We start from the raw sequence: 23,549 nt of genomic DNA, 5'->3' as shown, positions 1-23,549 counted from the left end.
TCAAAGAGTCACACTGGAAGACCAGGGTGTTTGTTGCATGAAGCACGCAGAGGTGAGGAAGGGGTAGATGAGTTTGTTTTCATTTGTTCCTGGACCCCCTCCCCAGTTTGCTTCTAACCCATTTCCTTAAGTCCTTGTCTCTCTCCCTGCAATTACTCTCAGTTGCCATCTCTTTGGAGGAGCCAAATGAAGCCCCGGGCTTGGACACCAGAGAGGTTTCAGTTCCCAGTGCCTTCCTTGATAAATGGATGCTGGGAACAGTGTAAGAGGAAAGGATCTAATCCCTATTGCTTTGCATTATCATCACTAAATATTAAACTAATAGCACTTGGCAGCCAAGCTAGAGCTCCTGCGAGGCAAGCAATGGCATCTATTGTTTATAAATGGGAGAAGCTAAGGTTCTCACTGCAGGTCATGGAAGCAGTTGGTGACAGATGCAAGAGGGCTCTGGGTTTCCCTGGTATGTTCTCAGACACAAGGTCTATGCTTTTCTTGCTTCCTTTTTTCCCCACTCTTTAACTTCCAGAAAATATGCCCAAACTACCACTTGAAGTTAAGGGGTGCCCAGGCCTGGGAAGCAGGCAGGAGTGGTGTCTAGCTTGGGCTGGGTGCTAGGGGTTAGTGGCTTAGAAGTAAGGCCTGCAGGATTTGTAGGTGATCTCATGTCTGTTAAAGAACATCAGCTCAAGCGGTGAGCCTGAACCTCACGTGGTGCATTCATAAATCTATTCACATTCTTTGCATAGTCCACTTGAGGAAAGATGGATGGTGGCCCCTGGCATCTTGCACGTGCATTCATATGCAGAAAGGTTGTATGCTCTACAGCCCGGAAGCAGCACCATGGAGAAACCATCCAAAGGCCATGGGATGCCCTGAGGGAAGTCAGCTCCAGCATGCAGGCATCAGTTCAGCACGGCTATGGCTCCACTGTCACGCTGCTGTTGGTAACACGTACACCATACCATCCCTTCCAGAATAGTGTGTCCTGGCCACCATGTTCAAAGCGGACAAAGCGGACCCCAGGCCCATAGTTGGAAAAGGTGTGGGAGATCTTTGGGACAAGAGACAAAATGATTATTGGTAAGCATCAAACCACCATGAACCCACCCTTCCTTAGTGCACAGAGGAATGACTGCCTGAGTCATACCTACCAGGTTGGGTAACAATGAGGATATTTACAGTGGGAGTTACTGGAAGGAGCTTTGATCCTATTGCTGTTCAGAGGCCATCGAACCTCTCCTATTGGGCATCTCCTTCATCTTACACCCGCAGTGGTGGCTCAGCAAGTTTCCAAGATTTATGTAAAGTAGCCTTGTACTATAATCCCTTTGTTCAATCACAGGGTCATGGATGCACAGAACACATGACAGAGCCTTCTCCTCCTCCAGGAGAAATCTCCTGTTTCTCTCTGCTTGAAAATAGTCCCAATTCATGCAGGTTGGGTGTCACCTGCTGAGCCCACCGCTGTAACTCACCTCAGTCCAGTTGGCGTCATTGTCCTGTGGGATGGCAATAGTCTCACTTTTGTACTCAGCCAAAACATCCTCGTTCTCCGAGAGCAGCTTCACACAGAGCTCATAGAGGCAGCTGGCATCACTGCGTCCTGCATACCTGCACAGAGATCCAAGCTGGTACCCTTACCTGTGTCAATGCAGCAAAGAGCCAGAGCATCTTGCTGAACGCAGGCTCTAGCAATTTTATCAGGCTACTGGGGCCTTGGTTTGAGGTGGAGCCTGTAACAGTTCGTGCCCCAATCTACCACCTCCCCTCATACACAGCAGGAACCTGGTCTTTAGAGGCCATACACACCAACAGTTTGAAGCTCGTGGGAGCTGCTGGTGGCTCTGTTAGCCAAGACCCAGCCCTGTCCCACATCTAGGGGATGTGACAGCTGAGATTTTAAGGCCCGGCACAGGTATGTGCCTTACTTGCCCTTCCTTCTCTCGACTCTCTGCCTGCCTTCTTGAGGCATCCTTGCTACTTACCAGTCTTTTATCACAACTTTAGGCTGGGTTGTATCCATCAGCTCTTCCCAGTAGCCCTCAGCCCTAAGGTCAATGACCTGAGCCTTTCGACACCACCTGAAACACAAGGTGTTCACTGGTATCACAGTTTCTCCTGGGACTGGGGGAACCAAAAATGTCCCCTTCCCTGAATAAGAGAAGAAAGCAGCCTTACTCATAAGATGTAACAAAGTATTTATGGACTTCTTCACTAGGGAATTCTTTTCCAAAGTCCCCAGGGAGCTCTTCAATTTTCCAGCCATCACCTCCATTTTCTACCTCTCCCCAGTGCTGCAAGTCTTCTGCAAATGGCAGAAAAGAGATTCGTATGAGTCTCAGTCTCTGTGGGCCTGGGGAAGCTGACCTTTCCCACTGGAACCTTTCTCTGGTTGGTGAAAGGTATGCTGTTAGATGCAGCACTAATTTTGTATGTACACTATGGATATGTTTGTTAAATAGAAGTCAGGCAAAAACATTTAGTCTGGTTGAGCTTAATGTTAACAAACTTTAATGTTCCCCACCAAAATGGCTCTGTACATGTGGGTTTATTTAAGAAAGTACTCCAGTGAAATTATTTAGGTATTCTGAACTGTATGTCTGCACTTTCAGTGCCATAATATAGGAATAATCTGGGGAGAGATGCCGATTGCTTTATTTCTAAATTGCTAAGTGGTATTTCTAGAAGCAGTATGGCCTTAAACATTGGGCTTTTCTGGTCTTCGCCAGAGGGAACGTGCCTGTTGGAAAAGCTTGCAGAAAAATAATCTGTAAACAAAACAGAGAAGCTGTGTTGATATTGCTTTGGTCTATGATGTGTGAAATGTACTTGTTGCTGCTTGGGTTATGGGCTTGGTTACTGCTGCTTATTGCAAAGCATCTTGTAGATCTGGCAAGCAAAGTTCATAGTCTATCAGAATTAACGCAAATGGGGTATGTGCGCAGCTCTGTAACTTGGGCTGTGGTAAGGAGGGTACAAACAAGATTTGCCTGAGCTGCTTCAAGGAAGGAAGCCTGAAGTGCCTGGTGAGCCGAGGGTAGACTGGCTCCTGAGTGGGGAAGGGCTTGATCTTTCCTGTCACAGTTTGGCAAGAAGCAATCTGGAAAGCCAGATGCCGCTACCATTACTGCACTGGGCAGGCGTTCTGCAAAGGACATTTTTGTGTCTCAAATGTGATTCAGATCCCTGCAGGAGCTTATATAAAGTTGATGTCAAGTAAAGCCCTTTGCGAAGGCTGATTTATCAAAGGGCTTCATGCCCATTAAGTGATTTGACTGCATGCATTAAGTGATTTGACTCTTGGGCAAGAACAAAATGCTGCAACCTGATGGCAACTAATCTCTTTTCATAGACTGCAGATGCCCAATTCCCAGTGACTGGTCATCTCTATGCAGCTTGTTATGCTTGTTTCTCACCTTCCCCACATGGGTTCTTGATTAGATTCTTCCTTTTCTTACTCAGGAAGTAGAAGTTTTGCCAGTTCTCTGCATTCTCCTGTGACTCTGCACCAGTGAGGCCTTCCTGCTGACACTTCAGGATCCAAAGCGCAGCTCCATCGACCAGGTTCTTCCACTGGCAGCAGACCAGGCGGCACACCAGCACTAAATCCACCGCAGGTATGGAAGCCAGGATTCTGATCAGGACCGCTTCGGGGAGGGACTCCATCCTTGGGCCAGGCTGGATGGAGCTTTCTGAGCAAGAAGGGGAAAAGGAGTGGTGACACAGTGGCCCTTCAGACATGGGGTCCCCCACCCTCAGTAATGTCAAACACAGATGCATTAGAAAAAAGGGAAAATAAGCATGTTATCCAAAAGCATGATTGTGGGGGAATAGATTGTTTCCTAACCTCAAGGCCTCCTGACCTCTATTAAGTTAATGCCCTGAAGCACGTGAGCAGATTAATATATTTTATGTTCTAAGTGAAGCCCTTAGGTAAATCCATCCACAAAATGCAAGGAGTTCACAGCTTCAATTGTGGACAGTTTGTCAGTTCCCCAGACTGGAACCTGTCCTTCCAGAAATCCTTGCTGCTGCAAAAATCAGCTTCTTAGTAATGACTGCCTCTGCAGAGGGGGGCACCTGGGTGTTTGTTCTGCCTGTATGAACATCACTGGTAACAAATGCTGCAGAGCAGTACCTACATATCAATAGCGAGCATCTTGCCAACCACACTTGCTGTGGTTTGTTCTGTATCTGGAAGGCTTTTCCTCAAGGGGCTGGCGCTTAATCTCCTTAGTCATGAGCCTGTATAAAGCATAAGTCTGAGCATAACTGAAAATAACTCAGCTGATATTCTCTAATATTCCTTTTTCTATGGCCATATAACCTCAGCAATTAACTCAGAAGTGTGTCCTTTAACTTCATGTGCTAATTCTGCAGTCTGACTCGCAACAGTTCTCCGCTGCCCTGAGTTCTAGGGTCAGGTGCCGCAGGAGTGTGGAAGAGATGAAAGTGCAGATTCAGAGCCCTGTGTCATCAGTGCAGGGTACACTGTGACACTGCTTCTATCTCAGCTGAGCCCTGGTGCTGGGAAGCTGCTGAGGCTGCAGTGAACTGCGTAGATGCTCAGAAGCCTGGGAGAGCACTGGGAACAGAGCAGGTGAAATATCCTGATGTGCTATTTGATGAAATGTGGCAGTGCCAAATCTGGCAAGGGAGGGAAGAAATAGGGAGTTACTACTATAACAGCATCCTAAATCCAGGTGTTCCAGATGCAGAGCTACCACGTGTCCTTTATCTGCACTGCAGGACAGCAGGAGGAAACTGACATTTAAATGTCTCTGGTTTTCATGGGTGGTAGCATTGGGGATTTTCCTCTCCCCCACCTTCTAACGCTCAACTACAGTCCTGAAGGGGTGAAACGGGATTTTTTTTTTTTTTTTTTTTTTTTTTTTAGAAAAAAAAAAAAAGATATCATGCTGGCTTCACCCCCTGCAGGAATTTCACTTGCCTCTCCCGCTCGCTGCCCGGTGATGGCCCATTGCCACTCTCCTCGCGTAGCCAGGACCCCCCCCCGCACTCGGGCCAGGGGTGAAGGTCCCTGCCTGACTTTCCTTTTCCACTCCGACTCCCGTATCCCAAAACCTGCCCTCCACCGGCAGACCTCCCCCCGGTAGCGTCCATCCCCCGCCGCACTCCTGTTCCCTCTCCGCCCCCGCCCTTACCCCCTCTTTTCCCCCTCCCCGTGCCGAGACCCGGCAGGATCCCAGCGCGGTGCCCCCCGCGCCCGTCCCCGCACCCTCCGCCGCGGGGGATCCCCGGGGGGGAGCCGCCGAGAGCTCCTACCTGCGGCGCTGCGGGGCGGGCGGCCGTGGCTCTGCAGCGCGCCGGGGCCCGGCTGTCCTCATGAAGGGCGGGGTCGGTGTGGTCCCGCCCCTCGCCCCGCCCCGCTGCGGAAGGGCCGCGCCGCGCCGCCGTCTCAACATCCGTGTCCGGAGGGCGCAGGTGGGGCCGGGCCGGGCCGGGCGGGGGCCGCCGGGGGGGCGGCGCGGAGCCCTGGCCCAGCAGCCGGGGGCGGGTGGGCGGTCTGTCGTGGGGTTCCGGGAGTAATTAGTGAAAACTCTGCTTGTCCTCCCCCAAGCTCCGTGTCCTGGACGCCCGAGGATTTCCCGCCGCGAACCCCCCGCAGCCCGGCGGTGAAGCTGTCGGTCATGACAACCATTCTGGACCTCCCCGAAGATGTCCTGGTGGAGCTGCTGTCGCTGCTGCCAGCCCGGGACCTGGTCCGCGCCTGCAGGCCGGTCTGCAGGCAGTGGCGATATGTGGTGGACCTGACCACCCTGTGGAAGCGCAAGTGCCAGCGCGAGGGGTTCTATACCCAGAATTTGGACAGAAGTGTCTCTGACTGGAAGATCTTCTATATGCTCTGCAACTTAAAGAGAAACTTAATCAAAAACCCCTGTGCTGAAGGTTTGTTTAATTATTTATAGTAGAGAGCTAAGAGTTTCCTGACAGAGTGAGTCAGTGTCCTGCATTACTCAAGTGCTGCTGCAGCTCTGGGACTGTCCAACTGCCAGCGGACCTCTGCTGGGTCAGACCCACGAGTAAACAGCTGCAGTAAAAGTACCGTGGGTAGATAAAGGGCTGGTGACTACGTATCTGTGGTTACAACCAGAAAAATCTCTGGAATGACTAAGGCCAAGCACTGCAGACCATGATGGTTAATTTGCATAGCACGTACAACACAGCAATGAAACCATTGTGTATTGGGATTAAACATTCGGGCAGCTGGTGGGCTTTTGTTGTCGGAAACATGATTAATATGATTACAGTAATTCTACTTTATTACTGATTATGAGGTTCTGATGTGGTCAGAAAGTTGCTACCTATTGTCCTAGCTGCTGACAGCCACATTAAAAGTAATGGCAACATAAAGACAGGATTCACTTCCGGCTGTAGGAAGAATACAGTGTATCTGAAAACTCATCAAAGTGGGTGCCTAGCATTCTTTTGTAGCTGAGTCTGGAACAAAAGCAGAGGTATGGCTGGAAACTGAAGGTAGGTCCTAACACTCATCTTTGATATCTATGTTTTTAGAGAACTTTCAGCACTGGAAACTTGATAGTAATGATGGAGATAGATGGAAGATTGAGGATCTGCCTGGAGCTCATGGAAACATGATGCCAGACCCCAGAGTACACAAATACTTTGTCACTTCATATGGGTAAGAGCTGGATTCCAGTAATGTGGAGCTGGAAGACTTGCTTTCTCCTGTCTATCTGCAAAGGCACTGTGGTTAGAAGGCTTGAGGCAGGTCACTGAACTATGTGCGGGGAAAAGGAAGGAGCTTAAACTTTTATACTAGTTAGTTTAAAGACACAGGTGTACTGCTGAGATAATTAATCGCAGCGTGTGCTACCTTTCTCTGTCCCCACCAGGAATTTTCTGATGTTTTTGTTTTATAGTCATGATAATCCACATGGGATCTCTGCATCTCTTCTAGCCAAGGTGGTGGGCAAAGGTTAAGCAAGCTAATCAGATGCGCTAACCTGACAGGTCAAAGTTCTGTAACCTCTAAGGATGGTAGGTGTGTTTGTCATGCTAACAGCTTGTTATAAAAGCTGTCACCAGAGGATTAGCAGCTTTTACATCCATTAAGCAGTAGTTTCCTGAAACCAACACATGCTATACAAGTGAAGGGACCCCTCTTAATCCAGCAACACCTCGTAATCCAGCTCATAGGCAACTGTTCTGTGTAGCAAATCAATTCACTTCCTTGTCTAGCTCTGGCTACAGAAGGAGACATGCCTGAGCTGTCAGCCTTGAGGGCCTTTGAGTTCTGGGTGGGCTTTTGGTAAGAGTAAAGCTGTCGGGCAAAGCGTGGACGTCGAGAGGGGAAGAGATGCATTTTGTGAATATTTCTATTGCTGTTGCAGGCCGTGCCTCAAGTCTCAACTCATTTCCCTGCAGAAAGAAGGATACTGGAATCAGCTGATGGATGAGAAACGGCCTGAAATTGTAGTCAAGGATTGGTAAGTGTATGTACTGAAAACGAGAATTTCTGGCATTGGCCTAGAGTTAAGATAGGCCTCTGAAGCTTCTCATGCTATAACATTAGTTCTTTATCCTTGGGAGTTGTAGCTCCTGAGTAAAGCGTAAGATAAGTCTGAATTTATTCAATGGGCTATAAAGAGGTGGCAATCGTGTGAAGAGCAGGGTAGCTGGAAATTTTAGAACTTCATAGCTATAGGGATGAGATTCCAATTTCTCTGCAGAAGGGGATCCCCTTGGATACTGCTTCTGACCACTGAAGAAAAGTGAACGCTGTATGTACAACCCTGCTCCTTGATTACTCCTCTCTAGGTATGCTGCCAGATTTGACTGCGGGTGTCGCTATGAGCTCAAAGTGAGGCTGCTTTCCGAAGACTACATTGTCCTTGAGGAGTTCCACCCAGAGCCAGTGGTTATAGAGCAGTGGAGTGATGCCATGTGGAGAGAGGTAAGCAGCAGCCCTGGGGGCGGCAGCAGTTTTAAATCAGTATTGTGACACTTGAATCTTGCAAGTCTTACCTGGCCCAAAGTCCCAAGTGGACCTTCTTTCTCTGCTCAATACAAAAGGTAAGTCAGTCCTTGCTGCTGACAATGCTGAAGCAGTAGTGCCATGAAAGAGCGAGGTTCAGTTTGTAGGCGCCCAGATTCTCTAAAGGGTATCCCCAGGGCTTCTGTGTTATTTTAGCTCAGTCTCTTTAATTGTTTGTGTCTTTCACTCAAGTTTTTGTCTAAATAACTAAGTTACAAGAATGCAGTTCTTGTTTTTATTGGATGAAAAAGCTTTGTTTTAAAACTACTGCATGGATGTCACAAAGTATTGCAGACATTACTTTTCTTGAATTGCTAAACGTGTTTAACTGGTTTGATTGGATGTAGATTCCCCATTACATTGTTGCTTATGTGATAAATGTACTGAGGATTCAAGCTTAATGTTAGGTTTGACTTGGAGAGGCTTTTTACCCATCCCTCAAAAAGGGGTATGATGCACTTTCAATGAAAGGTATCTTAGAATTAGTTTTTCCTGAGACCAAGACTCACATACTGTAGTTGTCTGAGCTTCTAGGTCGGTGCTGGTTTATTTAGGCAAATTAAGAGGAATTTTATTCTTTCTCTCCAGATTTCTCACACCTTCCAGAATTACCCACCTGGAGTTCGTTACATCTGGTTTCAACATGGAGGCCAAGACACCCAGTTCTGGGCAGGATGGTATGGGATCCGGGTGACAAACAGCAGCATCACCATTGGGCCCCTGACACTGTTATGAAGGCACAACATAAACATTTGCTTTTACCTCAGGACTGTAACCAGGTGGTCTCAGGTGCACTTATTTGTCTGTACTCTCTGGGTGACTCTCCTGGATTTGTCTTGCACAGTTGATCTCAAATACAAGCAGCTCGTTCTCCTTGTTCACAGCAGAACTTCTGCAGGCCCAGTCCTTTGGAAGGACTTGTCTTCCTCTTTCATTCTCTTGTACCATGGATGTTACTGCAATTGCTAGTGCCCTTCCACAGGAGGAAGACTAGGACAATTAAATACGACATCTGTCTTTTCTAGTTGATATGACCTTGTGCTATAGCCAAATACTTAAGTCTTAAATAGAAACCCTTTCTTGTTTATGGAACTTATGAAAGATAAGGCTAAAATGTTTCATTTCAGATTATCAATGCTGTCCTCAAGGGCTCTGCCACAGAGAGACTTGTTTTGTATGGTATTTTCCTATTTCAGTTTAATTATGTATAAAAATGTCTGTCACATCAGTTCCATAGCATAAGGAAACTGTCAATGCTTTTTCATAAATGCTGTGTCACTGAGACTTAATTCCTTACCGCTTCTGTAAGCATATATAATCAAAATAGTACATACCTTCCCTGTCCAAATACTGCCCATCATTGTTTGAATAAACAGCTACAGAAAGAGGAGATAAGGAATCCCTTAAGGTGGACCTTACAACATAAGTGCCTTTTGATTGTGCTGGCTTTTTCCATACTACCTTTGTACTACGAGTACTTGGTTTGTACTGAACAGTCTAACCCTATATAAAATGTTAAAGCAGTGCACAACCTGGATCCATAGTATTCTTGCACCTTTTACTTGGAGGAAGCCAGGAGATACTACACTGGCTGGCTTCGTATTTGAGCTGAGCTGTTGCTCAGGCAGTTTGTTATGAACCCCGTCTTCTACCCCTGTATGCACAGAGCCAATACTAAGGCTGCTTTCCATCTCCTTTGACAGGTGTAGAATGAACAGGGTTTCCCTTGTCTGTCCTGTTAGGATTAGGATATTTGGCAAGTGTCTTTGCTGGACAGATAAATTCCACCTTGCTAATACCACTACTGGGTAATACCACTCTCTCCCAGGGAAAGGAGAGAGACCAAGGTTGTATAGTCTCTCACAGGAATTGACAGACCACACGTGTTCCATAATAGGTGTAGAAAGGTGGTGGAAGCTCCACAGAAAATACAAAGCTCCATACAAAATAAAAATACTTCCTCACTTAAGGGGGAAGGCTGGTTTGGACAGAACTCAGCCTAGTTCAACTGGGGTAAAACTTAATATTTATTGAAAACTACTTGGGACAGTCACAGTGGACAGACACCACATAAGGCCTCACTCACCCTTAGTATGAGTCCATTGCTGTAGTGGAGCACGTAACAGATCGCTGCATATCACTACCAATGTGCAATGGAGACGCCCTGTTACGGTGAGAACTAGACTTGTACAAAGCACTGACTGCACACTGTAGTTGCCTATATCCTGCCCCCAGGGATTTGCTGTAACAAAACCTATACTCACTCTTGCACATGAGCATACAAGGGAACAGGCTCTGGCTCCACATTCCAAGTCAGTTCTATATACAGTGGTAAGAGCACTTGAAATAAAGAGGCAGCAGCTGCTTTACATTCACCCAGAAGGCCAGCTGGAGAGATGGTTATCAAAGTATGGTTTGTGAGAGATCTTATTCCACTGGAAGATCAGATGAGGCTTGAAGGTAAGGAAGATTTGAAATCATGTGCCTTTGTGGGCTCGCTCTTCTACATATAGCTGCATCTGGAGGAGAGAAACAGGCATCAATTCCATTTGATATGCAGGTAGGTGAATGGAGAAAAAAAGAAGTCTGCAACAGGCTAAATAAGAAGAGTTTGTACTTTCCCCCATAACCAGATTTCCTACTTTATTATAAGGAGTCTTGCCCTGTTTTGATTACTGGCAGAGGCATCTGCAAGACTAAGCTACTGCTCAGCAGTATTAAAATTGTTACCCTGCAGAACACTGCGGAGCTGGCATCAGCTTAGAACTACATAGAGTTTCAGCCACCTCTGGGGCCAGAATGCTCTGCTCACCTTTAAGATATCAGATGTCATAGTTTTCAGGGGAATAAGCCGGGGGTCATGCATGTGCACATCTTGTTCATCGGCGAGGATCCATGGGAAATCCTAGGGGCAGGAACACAGTGCTTTATTTGCAGAGGGGCTGGCACACACTGTAAGGTGAGCTCTCAGTGCTAGGTCAGCATTAAGTGAATGAGAGCTCTACTGGCTGAGGGAAGAAAGGGGTAACTCGAACCTTTCATAACAGCAAAACTTAACACTTGCACACTCGGCCCTGAGACTCGGCATAATTCTCTTCAGTTATAGCATCAAACTGTAACGTTAACCCACTTAGTCCAAAGGTGACTTCTCATTTCTTTAAAAGATAGGCTCTTAGCTCTCCTGAACTAGCACGTTTTGTTAATTACACCAGCATTTAACTGCAACTCCAAAATACTCAGGGCATGGATTTCTGTCCTGCCTTGCAAGTTTAAAGGTTGGCCCACTGTACTACCCGTTCCTGTTAGTAAGCAGTACTGAGCAGACTTCCACTTTGAAACAACTTTATAGTTCATTATCTTGCTTTATTGTGCCTTAAGACACCCAAAATAACTTGGCTTGGGTCAAAAAGTTCCCCTGTACCTAGGCAAGAATTGTTTTGGAAGTCTTGCTTTAAAAAGTGATCTGCACACATTTTCCTGCAACATAAAATGTATTTGTGCACTTAAAACCCACTAGTTGCTGGAATCTTAGTCTTCCTTGTTATTTATAATCAGCCATCCACACACAGTGAATGCAAAATGAGGTGGTGTTTTTATTTTTTTGTTACTTACATTCAAGTACCTCTTCAATATGTCAGAGTACTTTTAAGTGCCCGAGCAGGCATTATGCAGTATGTATTGTTACAATCTTCAATTTGGGCATTGAAGCAGCTGTTGTCTGCAATTGTGGCTGGTGTGTGGTGAATGTGCTTAGTCATGTCACCAGCATAAACCATTTTAACACATTCAAAGCAAAGCTGTGAAGTGCATCATTGGAAGCTAATGTACATGTTCAAAATAGCCAGCAGCCTTAACCTTAGAGATGCCAAAACTCTGTAATTTCCAGTCTCTCGCAGTCAGGTAACCAAAGATATCACTCACCTTTATCACCTGGATCTTCTCCATATTCCGTGTGGCAGCCTCCCGTGTGTGAACCAGAACTGTGAAGGTGCAACCTGCAAGAGACATAGCAGGCTCCAGATCAGGGGACAACTAACAGAGAGGATGGGACACTGCCTATTGTTGTCTCAAGTCAAGCAGTGCTGTGCCATTAGGCTGTGGGGACGTGTTTACCTGGGGGATTGTTGTCAAGCACAGCATCACACACACTGATCTTCAGGATGAAGGCACGCAGTAACTGTTCCACGTGGGACAGGAGGGACTCTGAACTGTTGAGAAGACAGCAATTGTTACTGGCACAAAGTACTGGGGCCTGGAACTGCTTCCAGAATGCCTCTGCAGAGGCAGATGATGGATGTCATGGGCAAGCAGCAATGGAAACTGTACCTAATGGAAAGAAGAGGTGGCTGGGTGATCTCAAAGACAAATCTCTCCACAGGGTGGTGCTCTTTATCCAGGATTACAACTACAACTTTCTCCACGTCATTCTGCAAGAACAAAGATAGAAAAATCCCTTCCTTAAAACAAGCTGTCTTCTTCCCCCAGTGTGCTTCACCCACGTCTGATAAAGTGGGAGTATGCTTATTTGTTGTGGCTCACAGCACTAGCAGTTACCCAAAGCTTGAGTACTGTCAGATTATTATTACCAATCAGAAAAAAAGGCTTTTGCAAAGTCATTTCTAGCTAGATCTTAAACTGATAGTGCACTTCATCTCCCTAGGCCTTAGCACTAAGCTAAATAGTATATGTCTATTTCAGAACAAAGGAGGAAACGTACAGCTTTCTCATTGCATCACTCAGGAATGGACAGTGATGAGGAACTTAAGATATGCTTAGACCATTGGCCAAATATAGCAGCTTTGTACTACCACAATGTAAAACTGACCTACTTCCATTCTCTAAATGTGCATTAAGGTTGTCTGTAAAGAGTAGAGAATGCAAAATCTGCCACCATCCTACATCCTGAAAAGTTTCAGATAGCCGCACCTTTCTCTCACAAAACCTAGAGTTCAAACCTACCTTTGCTTGCGAGCTTACAGCAAAGCATTCATACTATTCTGCCAGATAACTACTTCAATATATTCAAATGCAGAATTTTAAGTTAACATGTAGGATGATGTAACTGAAAATATATAGCTGTATATCCTCATGCGCATGTATCAGATGCAACTAAATGCCAATGATCAGCAGCAAGGCTAGGCCTTAACTGCAAGGAAAGGTTATGGACGTTATTTTTCTTTTTGTTAGTAACTTTATGAGCTAGTATATTGTACATGGGAAACTTGTAAATAAATTTTGCAATGAAGACAGTATTTATGTTCTCTTACTTTCTGTCAAAACCACCTGCAGCGCTTTCGGCCAGGTCCCCAGTACAATCTTACCTTCTCGAGCAGTGGCTTTACACAGTGCAGGGTGTCTTGGATGTACTGATTCAGTTCCGGGTGACAGGACATCTGTAACAAACACAGTGAATAGTCAGAGCTGTGTTCCGCTGTGAACCAGGACAATGCTAAATGGGAGGATTTAAATAGAAGCACCGATGTGTTACAAGGCACTTGAGTCATGCTTCAAATAGAATTTTTCACCACTAAGCTGCCACTGCAGACCAGTAATTCTTTCACAGAAGGGCTAATTAGCTGAGGCAGATCACTGTACCCACACAGTTATAGTATATTGGGAATATATACCCACAATAGCATATTGGGAATAGTATATTCCCACCATCTCTACTTCCTAGGAAGCATGCTTTCATGTTACCTTACTGCACATAGCTGGGGAAGCCTTCTACTACTGTTGTCCATGATCTGCTTGTTCCATGAGTACTGCTGTATCCTCAGCTACAAGGCTGTTTTCCCTTTTGACAGGAACTAAGTTCTCTTCAAAAACGAGTTTGCACATTAAAACAAACTCTGGAAGTGATTTAGTTTGTTCTGGTGAGTGTTGACTGTTCCCCGCTATTTTGCTTCTCCACGTGGCTGTCAGCTTCCAAGAAAATCTCCTACCTGGACAGGTACATTGTATTTTTTCCTCTTCTGAAAGATCCCAATAGGGTAAACTTCTCTGACATACAAGATAAGGTGAACAGCCACTTCCAGAAACTCTGAAAGAACATCTGCAACAACTGAAAAACAAAAGTAAAAGATGGTGAAGTGGGGAGGGTGGAAGCACCCAGAGCAATACCATATACTTATAGGAATATTTTTTTAAGGTATTTTTTCCCCTCAACAAATTTCACCTGCTTCCTCTTAGCTGCAGGAAGTTAAGGGACACAGCAACCCTCCAACAGCAATCCCACAAGCTCATGTGCCAACAAGAAGCCTTGCAAGCATACCACAACACATTACCTTGCCCAAAGTTAAGGTCCTGCCGTGTGAGAGTGGTCATCTTTCCCAGAACCTGGAACTAATCACAAAAAGAATGTTTACCATCTGGCTCCTATATTACTAATATAGTCAGCTCATGGAGCCATCCACTTTCCTAGTGCCACTGAGCTCAGACCCCAAAAAACTGTCCTCTGCACTTATTTATATAAATGACAAATCCGCAGGGCCCACTGTGAAAGGTTTGAACACAACACCCTCTATAACCAACATGTCATCAGAAATCACCAGTAGTGAAAAAACTGAGGATAGTATCGTTGCTGTGTTCTGGCTCACACCCCAGATGGACAGATTACTCATAATTTAATTCCTGCTTTTTGAATTGGGTTTTATAAAAAAAAAAAAGTGAAAAATCTGTCCAGTTCACAGTTCTTCACTGTCTCCCTCCCTTTTTGATGCATTTTGCCAAGACTGGAGAACTCACAATTCTCAAGAAATAGGAAAATTTAGACAATCACTTCTTAGTAGCACAAGCAACACTTTTTTTTTTTTTAAAGCCACACAAATGTTCTCATAACATACCAGAACACACCCCTTTGCTAATCCCTATATCCTATTATAACACAAGAACTTGTCACTTTTATGGGTTTACTCTCACAACACCACCATGAAACTGCTCATTCAGGCTAGGATCTGCCTCTTCCATTGACGCGATACAACACAGGCACTCACTCATCTACTGTCCACTACCAAAGCTTCAGAGCATCTCTCTCTAGCCCCAAGGAAACCAAACCCTGCACAGCTGTGTAATTAAGTTAACATGGAATTTGTCACACAGAATATCTCAAGTTGGAAGTGACCCATAAGGATCAGGGACCACAAGGAGAGGGACTTTTTACAAGGGCATGTACTGATGGGACAAGGGGTAACGGCTTCAAACTGGAAGAGGAGAGATGGACAACAAATTGCCCAGGGAACTTGTGGAGGCCCCATCCCTGGAAGTGTTCAACACCAGGCTGGATGGGGCTTTGAGCAATGTGGAGTAGTAGAAGGTGTCCCTGCCCAGGGCAGGGGGTTGGAAGTGGATGATCTTTAAGGGCCCTTCCAATCTAAACCATTCTATGATTCCATGATCACAGGGTCCAACCCCCCGCTCCTCGCAGGACTACCTAAAACTAAACCATATGACTAACAGCATCGTCCAGACAATCCTTTAATTCTGACAGGCTTGGTGCCATAACCACTCCCCTGGGGAGCCTGAAATTTGTGACAATTACAGAGGCAGCACATTAGATAGCCAAATTGAATACCATGTGCCAACAATCAAACAGCAGACGCTGGGGCTCAACTTTCCAACAGCTTTCCTTATACAGCGAAGTATGTCCTGTCCATGTTTTAAGCTACAGTGTACATAATTTTTTGCTACGGATTTTGTTTCATTATTTTATCCATACTCTATGCATGCAAACTCTAACCACTAATAGCAGCACCACTGTTCATAAACCGTGTATGTCTTTAAATGCCTCCAGGATCACTGTGGCCCCAACAGTCACACAGGTGTCTCACACAGACCTCTGATAAGCCACAGACATTCCAATCAGCTGTTTAGCAACTGATTTTCAAGCTGCTTCAGCTGCAACAAACCATGTTTTTCAGATCTACAAAGATTATTACTTCAACCTTCACAAAATAGGGAGCTACTCTCCTCTCCCTTTTTAAACCAGTATCTTACCATTGTATACAAAGACTCTCTAGAATATTAGTGATCTGCTACAATAAATAGAATTAAGATGCTTAAGCATCTCTCTTGCATCTCAGCTGCAGTGACTCTCAAATTTGTCCAAAAGATCTGCATCAGAGTAGCACAAAGAATCTGTGGGTTTGGAGGTTTAGGTTCACATCCTCACCTAAACATCCCCCTTTCTTAAATTCAGGCCCCAGTGAGACAACAGAGACCCACCCTTAAACGCCATCACACATTTGATACTCCCTCAGGCTTTGGAGCAACTGATCAGAGCAATACTGCAGTTAACAGCCTTTCATCCATTCATTTGAATTTGCTGTCCTATATGTACGAGGTCAGTTTGCAGGAAAAAAAGTCGCCTCCCCCCCTTCCCAGCCCGAGAGACGGCCCCGGGGGTGGCGAGGGACAGCGGGGAGGAGCAGGCACCGGGGAAGAGATAAGCCTGCGCTCCCTTCGGGGTGCTTTTGGGAAACTAGCGATCCCTTACTGCAGCAACGTCAGAAGGAAGCGGAGGAGGCAGGGACGCCGTGTCACCGGTAACCCGTCACCCCCAGAGGGCCCCTGTCCCTGCCCGGGGCTCCCGCGCCAGCCCACCGCCGCCACCACAGGCCCCGGCCCGCCCTGCCCGCTCCGCGGCCCCGGGGGAAGGAGAACCACGCTGGTTTCCCTAAAGACCGGGCAGACGGCAGGGCAGACCACAGCTCTAGGGAGAAGGACGGGCGCCGCGGGGTGCCCCGGTCCCACCGCTCATCACCCGGCAGCCACCCCCCGTCCGACATTCCTGCCTGCACCTCTGAGGCGTCCAATGCCGCGCCGCTCCCCTCCCGAAGGGGGCTGCCTCCCCGCCCCCAGCACAGCCCCCCGTTCCCCCGCTGCCCGCCCAGGGCACCCCCGGTACCCCCCGCCCGCTCCGTACCGCACCCGCCGACCGTCACCGCCGCGCGCGCGCCCAGCACGGGGGAGAGGGGTGGAGGGCGGGCGGCGGCGCGGCCGTGTGACGTCAGGGCGGCGGGCGGCCCCAGCGCCCCCTGGCGGGCAGGAGGAGCGCGCTCGGGGGCCGGTCCCTGCTGGTCCCCGCCGCTCGCCGCTGCCCGCCGCCCCAATGCCCCCACTCCGCGCCGGCGTCCCCCGCGCCGCGGCCGCAGCTCTCTCCGTTGCAGCAGGGCTGGCCGCTCGGTGCAGGCAGCGGGGGACGCTGGTCCCCCGGCCTGGTTTCCCACCCCGTTACCGTAAGGCGGGGGCGCCGTGCCCGTCCCGGCCCGCCGTGCAGGTGAGCGGGGGCCCGGCCGCTACCCTACCCCGCCCCATCCCATCTGACCCGAACCGGGCCGGGCCGGGCCGCCCCGCCTTTGTCTCCGTCCTTTGTCTGCCCCGGGCAGGGTCCGGGGCAGGAACCGCTCCTGCCGCCAGCCCGGCGGGAGCGCACATCCTGCGCGCCCGCAACCCTTCCTCCTCCTTCGCCCCGGGCACCCCCCGCCCCTCCCAGCCCCACCTCCCCCGCACCATGCACCCCAGTCCCCCGGGATTCCCGGCGTCCCCGGTTCCTCTCCGCATTCCCCCACTGCCTTCCCCCTGTCTCCTCCTCCTTCTTCTCCTCCTCCTCCTCTCGGGTTTGAACACCCCCCTGCCCCCCCGGCAGACCTGCCTCCCCTCCCGCTGCATGCACAGCCGCTGCCCTGCCCTGCCTGCCGGGCTCAGCCCACACCGAGGAGCCGCGGACAGGTAGGCAGCGCTACCCGCACCGCGCTCACCTTGCGGGATGAGCGAGGGGGGGGGGCGGGGGTGCATGCTCCACCGAGCTCTTTTCCCTTTGCTTTCGCAGGGAGGGGTGGGAGGGGGGACACTTTCCCACTTTCCGTGAGCCCCGGCGGAAACAAAGGCCGGGGGTGACGGGGACCCCCAGCGCTGCCGCCGCCAGGACGCCCCCGGTGCACGGTGCCTCGGGTGGCGGCGACATCGCTCGGGGGCGGGAGCCGAGCACCGAGCCTGGACAGCGCCGGTGCCGGTGCGCGGTGCCTTAAGCCCGCCCTATTGTCACCCGTGCCGGGGAGCAGGCTCCAGGGTCTCCCGCCCTGCTCCGCCAGCCAGCTCGCCCTAAGCGCGCCGTGCAGCGCCGTGCACCTTGCAAGGGTGGGCTCCGGGGCTTGTGCCCCACCACCCTACTGCAAGTCCCTGCTATTTCGGGGGCTACTGCAAGCTCCCTCCCGGGATGGTTCTCCCCTTCCCTGGAAGCCGAGTCGCCTCGGACAGAGGCATCGGTCCTCTCTCAGGTAGCTGCTGAGCCTCTCGCGCACCCCAGGGGTACGTCCTGGCTCTGAGCAAGAGCGGCTGTGGAAAGTGGCCAAGGGGTGAAGGAAGCTTTTCCCACCGAGTCATTGTGTTTGCAGAGCCACGCGCTGCTGTACACCGAGCCTCTGAGTACCCACGGGTTATTCTCTGCTCTTCCTCTGTTGACAAAAGTGAGATCTCGTTTCTGAATTAAATCAATTTGGCATCTGTTAATGGCTTATTACAGCTAGTAATTCATCATGTAGGATTTAAGTGACATTTATCCAATTCACACCTGAAGTCTTCCGTCAACCAGAGGGTTTAATGGAAATGGGTTTGTATTCCCATCTCCTTTCCCTTGCAGAAGGAGGCATTAATCCTATACATTTTGGTTCAAAGTGAGAATGACATTCAAGGAAAAATGTTGAAAGCACAGCCTAACTGTTCTGCCAGTCGGGACACATCCTCTTTCCCCCCCCAGCAAAGATCGGGCCAAATCTGCCCCCATTCTTCCCAGTCACACTGGCGAGTGCTTTCCAGCTGGGTGAGCAATGACCTTTGCTATTGATTGTGTCTCATTTGTCACTAGGCATTGTGCATTAAACTGGAGAGTCTTCTCTGCTGTGCTGACAGCAAGCGACTCTATCTTGGATGCTAATCTCAGACTCATTGCTATTTTAATCTCATTATTGGGTAGAGTAGACTCTGTTTGATAGCAGGTTGCCTATGATGGCTGTGTCAGCCACTCCGTGAAGTCCCAGGGGGAAGCAGAGCAGAGGGTACTGCATATTCAATCATGTGCCCCTCTTCCCCTTCAATACAGTGACTTGCTGGGCTGCTCTGTCCCTGGAGGGTGGTGTTGGTGCTGCACCCTCCCTGCTCGTGCACTGGCACTGGGAGCAGTGGAGCTCTGCGTAGGCATAGGAGAAAGGGTGGCATGGCTGTGGCTGAAGGCAAGAGACACGTAGTGACTTGAAGGATTTGCAGGGTGTCCAGTGTTCATCAGAGCCAGGGTGATGGAGCTTAGCAGTGAGTTAGTGACAAATAGAAAACTGCCAGCTTACTCACAAGTCTGGGCTGCAGGACAGGGTATTTCCTGGGTCATGCTGTGTGAACAAGCCACTTGTGTCCTCAGTGGTTAGGAAGGCAGAGCGCAGTCTGTCAGCCAGAGCTGACCAGTGAGGGAAAGGGATTGCCTGAGCCAATGGGTCAGCAAAACCAGAGTCCCAGTTCCAACCCTTGTTGAGTGAGTCACATTTCAAGTGGTCTCTGGATATGAGGTGCCCCAGGGAGGTGCTTTGTGGAGGCACAGGGGCAGCTACAACTACTGCTTACCCTCCCTGCAAGCCAGAACCTCTATGTCCTGTCTCTTGTGCCACTAGTGCAAATAGTGTATTAGTGAATTTGGCCCTTTGGCCACAGCACAGTGGAGTGCTGTTTGGTGATGGCAGAAAGTGAGAGAAAACAAGACAAGCAAAAGAAAAGCAGATGTTTCAAAGGGGGTGGGATTCAAGTAGCCTAGCCTAAATATCTGCAGAGTGGAGATGTCTCACACCAAACACAGTCATGAGGGACAAGGAAACTGTGGAGTCAGATAAATATGAAAAGCAAGGTAGGGATGAAAGGTGATGATGGATACCGGAAACCTAAGAAAGAAGGAGGGCAGCTCCAAAGAGGGACCCAAAAGGACTGGAGATCTGTGAGCAGGGGACTGTGCTGCTCTGTCATCCCAAGGATGCCTGGGCCAGCAGCAAAAAAAAATATTCTTTACAAAGTAAGTGTGCAAGAAACGTTGGAGAGAAGAAATGTGTTATTACTTACTACTTTTGCGTTAGGGAGGAAAAGAGAAGGGTGCATATAAGGTTACCTGTCTGCTTTTGGGGACCCTAGAAAGCTGGGAGAGATCCCTTTGAAATAGTAACGTCTCTTGGCAGACTGTATATGAAGCTTCCCAGCATTTGCCTCCAGAAACAGAAAAACAGATGGAAAGAGACCCAGCAGGGAAGTGAAATCTCATTTATCTGCACAATGCCATCCTCCTGGCTCCAGCCAGCTCTCTGCATGTCAGCTACCATAGAGCTTACCCTGTCCATTCTGCTCCAGGCCTTCCCAAGCCCATCCATCACCCTATGGCTTCTTATTTACAGGGAGCCTGGCACAAAAATCTGGGTTTATTGTCTATTATCTCTGCCACACATGCACGTACATACCCATGTAGATGCACATACACTTTGTCTATTGCTGCAGTTTGGGATTGTCAGGAGTCCAGGAAATCTTTACACACTCCTGCCAAAGTCTGAGCTTATCAGAGCCAAAGAGAAATCTGGTCCAGAGTATGTGCTTGGGTCTAGCTTGGTTCAGCCCTTGCGCATACAAACTGCAACATTTGTGGTCTGGGGTGATAAAGGATCTTGATAGTCTCTATTTCTTGGTCCAAGAGTTTTGTTCCTCTTGGCTGTGACATGAAGAATATATGTGAAAAGTTAAAGCCAGGTATCATGTTTTAAGTCAGATATGTGAATGAACGTAGACAATCTGATGTTCCTGCTTTGTCAAATACAAAACAAATGCAGCAGGGGCAGTTTCAGGGCCTATTTCAGAGCCAAAGTGACATAACTGTGTTTACAGGGGGAAAACATGCCCGAGTTTCTGTGTACCTACTCAGTCCGTGGCTGCACTGCAGGACTGCAAGCAGAGAGCAGAGTAATAGCAGTTGTATCAGTGAGTCCAGAGAAAGAATCTGCCCACAGAGAAAGTTAGCCAAGATGCAAAAAAACCCTTCATGTCCCTTACACAGTTGTGACCATCCACTACTAACCCAAAATGGATCAGAAACAGTGGCTGAGAGACAGCACTGCAACTCACTCATCATCCCTGAGCCTGCACCCTGGGTAGCTTATCTTTGCTTTACACATTTTCTTGTTAGTAGGCAGATTTGCTACATCAAGAGGCAGGTGGCTCTTAATCCTGAGGGTATATAAAGGAAGCACAAGGCAGGGGGTGAGGTAAGGAGGGTGTAGGTCTGGTGTTGTGAAGAACTACAGGGGCAGCTTAGCTTGGCAAGTACTTCAGCTATTTCCTTTATTAATATACGAACCTTAAGAATAGGATGAATTCTGGACTTGTTTTAACATGTGCATTTGTTTTAGAGCAATTTAGGACAGGCATCTCCTTACAAGGCCAGACTTCTTTCTGCCTGGCATATGTCTCAGGGCAGAATTTCACCCTTTGCAGCAAAGGTGCATCAGCAGTGTGAGAACATTGCTGTCACCTACATCAACAAGGCAAGAGCTAGCACGGACTTATTTTATGGACTGTGGTCCTGACAGAGGAGAGGGTGGCATTTACTTTGGTGCTCAGACACTGAGGAACCTGAGCACTGAGAAGAACTAGGGACACTGTTGTGTTATCTATCTGCCTTTTGGAAGCATGAATTTTATGGCTTCTGTAGGGTAAGAAAAATGAAGGAGGTAGGAAGAGGCTCCTGAAGTTAAAGATAGATCAGGGCATGGAAACAAGCGGTCAAGAGAAGGCTGGGACTTCTGTGCCTCTCGCGCAGCAGTGTTGCATTAACCCAAGGTAGCAAAACTTGTCTATGCACTGTTTTGGTTTGGAAAACAGCTCAGACCTCCCCTGGTGACAGTGCAGTACAGGTATTTATCTGCATTATTAATGCAAGATTCCCGGTGACACAGTAACACAGCTGTTAGCCTGCCCTCTCAGCCAGGGCAGAGATGAGGCAACCCATGTTCTCTAGCTGCACTTTCATCCTGTGTCATGCCACAAGACAGCTGGGCAACGTAAATAAATGCCCCCTACACTTTGAAGCAGACCTTCTGTTTAACTGCCCTGCAGCATTTAGCTCCTGCTGAAAACCAGAATCCACAGCTAATGTGTCTGTCAGGTTCACCATCAAAGGGCCCATGTCTGTGTGAGTGAGATTGGAGACACCTGCCTTGCATTCTCTTTGCACTTGTTCTCTCCTCTTGGCATTTTGCCTACAGATGAAAAGATGCTGTTTCCAGCTCTTTGAGTTGTTCTCAGTGATGCCTTGAATCCAGCTGGTTTGCTCTGGTTCTTAAAGAGAAAAAAAAACCCCAAAACTGTGGATACAGAGCTTGGGGTTTGCTTGATTGCTATTTGTTCCATTGGTTTTGAAGCAGAACTTCAAGTGCTTCGTTAATAGATTTAGCTGCTGGTCTGGTTTTCCTTTGTCCCAGGTAGCTGCCAATAAAATACTATTTCATAGTGTTATGCCTTCAGCAAAGGAACTACCCAGCACCCCCTAAATCCGTCCTCAAATAGCAGTTTGTCATCCTCTGTGGCCAGTAGAAAGATCTGCTTTTCAGGCACTGCATTAAAGAGGAGGCTGCTGTGGTGCCTACCTCTTTCCAAGGGAGGTCTGGACTGAAAATTTGCTCCCAGGCTCTGAGCAATAAGAGAGATGGATCTTGGAAAGGCAGAATCAGCTGGTGAATGAGTAAGCAGGGTTTTCAGTTAAGAGGATGAAGATATCTCCCTCTAAACTCCCCAGATGCTCCATAAGGCTGGGGCTGCTATGATGGCAGAGGTTTCACTGACTCAAAACACTCCACATCTGTCTCATAGGTTGAAAGAAAAGAGGAAAGCAAGAGCCAAGGCCGTTCTTGGGGTGTATCCTGTCAGCTCCACAAAAAGGCACTGAGATTGGCCTCAAAAGATGTTACCTGCTGCCCTTCACAGGTGACAATGGCTGGTCAAGCAGCAAAGCACCCAGAGAAGGGAGTACAAGCCATTGTAGTTATGCAGCAAAGTGGTGTACCTGGTGAACAGCCAAATGGAAATCAGGTGCAACTGGGGGCTGGGGTGCAGGAAGAATGGGGAGGAGGTTGAGGGAAGAGCTGTGGCTGTAACTTTGTGACAATAGATCTCAAATGTAAGCATAGGCCTGTTTTTCTGACAGTCAGTGTCACAGGAAACTCGGGCTTTATGCGTGCCTTCATGCTGCCCAGCTGGAGAGAGACAGTCTGAGAAAGCTACCCCAAAGTGAAAGGCTGCACTGGAAACGCTGGAAATCCCTTTCCTCCTTTTGTGGGAAAAGACAGGGGACAATGTCCTAATTGGAGAAGTGTCTGACTTGTGCAGTGTCCCAAAGCCATGTTTCCTAACGCAAACGCAGGGATGAAGGAAGACTCTCCAAAACATTACAGTGAAGCAGAATGAATGAGAACAGTCTGCAGCCATTGTGCTGAGGGATGCACTCTCAGTGTTCTTTGGA

The 23,549-nt window shown here is 48.4% G+C and overlaps 3 protein-coding genes across 3 annotated transcripts; 1 reads left to right on the top strand and 2 right to left on the bottom strand.

Moving 5' to 3' along the window:
• Window positions 1-916: 916 nt before the first annotated feature.
• On the bottom strand, window positions 917-5,327 carry FBXO2 (F-box protein 2; the record flags this gene model as incomplete). The annotated part of the gene is made up of 6 exons (XM_082493353.1): window positions 5,287-5,327; window positions 3,417-3,692; window positions 2,179-2,305; window positions 1,986-2,081; window positions 1,476-1,611; window positions 917-1,051 (listed from the first exon to the last, which is right to left on the bottom strand). The coding sequence occupies exons 2-6, from the start codon at window positions 3,664-3,666 to the stop codon at window positions 917-919; spliced, it is 744 nt and encodes a 247-aa protein (XP_082349479.1). The 5' UTR covers window positions 3,667-3,692; window positions 5,287-5,327.
• A 177-nt stretch (window positions 5,328-5,504) lies between these two features.
• On the top strand, window positions 5,505-9,288 carry LOC309679899 (F-box only protein 6-like). The gene is made up of 5 exons (XM_082493352.1): window positions 5,505-5,910; window positions 6,538-6,664; window positions 7,377-7,472; window positions 7,804-7,939; window positions 8,609-9,288. The coding sequence occupies exons 1-5, from the start codon at window positions 5,652-5,654 to the stop codon at window positions 8,753-8,755; spliced, it is 765 nt and encodes a 254-aa protein (XP_082349478.1). The 5' UTR covers window positions 5,505-5,651; the 3' UTR covers window positions 8,756-9,288.
• Window positions 9,289-10,037: 749 nt separating this feature from the next.
• On the bottom strand, window positions 10,038-16,976 carry MAD2L2 (mitotic arrest deficient 2 like 2). The gene is made up of 9 exons (XM_082493351.1): window positions 16,941-16,976; window positions 14,305-14,362; window positions 13,963-14,081; window positions 13,342-13,413; window positions 12,347-12,447; window positions 12,134-12,228; window positions 11,942-12,015; window positions 10,833-10,925; window positions 10,038-10,539 (listed from the first exon to the last, which is right to left on the bottom strand). Exons 2-9 carry the CDS (start codon window positions 14,342-14,344, stop codon window positions 10,498-10,500), a joined length of 636 nt encoding a protein of 211 aa, XP_082349477.1. The 5' UTR covers window positions 14,345-14,362; window positions 16,941-16,976; the 3' UTR covers window positions 10,038-10,497.
• Between the last annotated feature and the right edge of the window lie 6,573 nt (window positions 16,977-23,549).

This window comes from Vanellus vanellus (assembly GCF_965231255.1).
Source record: "Vanellus vanellus genome assembly, chromosome: 20".
Classification (NCBI taxonomy): Eukaryota; Metazoa; Chordata; class Aves; order Charadriiformes; family Charadriidae; genus Vanellus; species Vanellus vanellus.
This window is presented reverse-complemented; position numbering and strand designations above follow the sequence as displayed.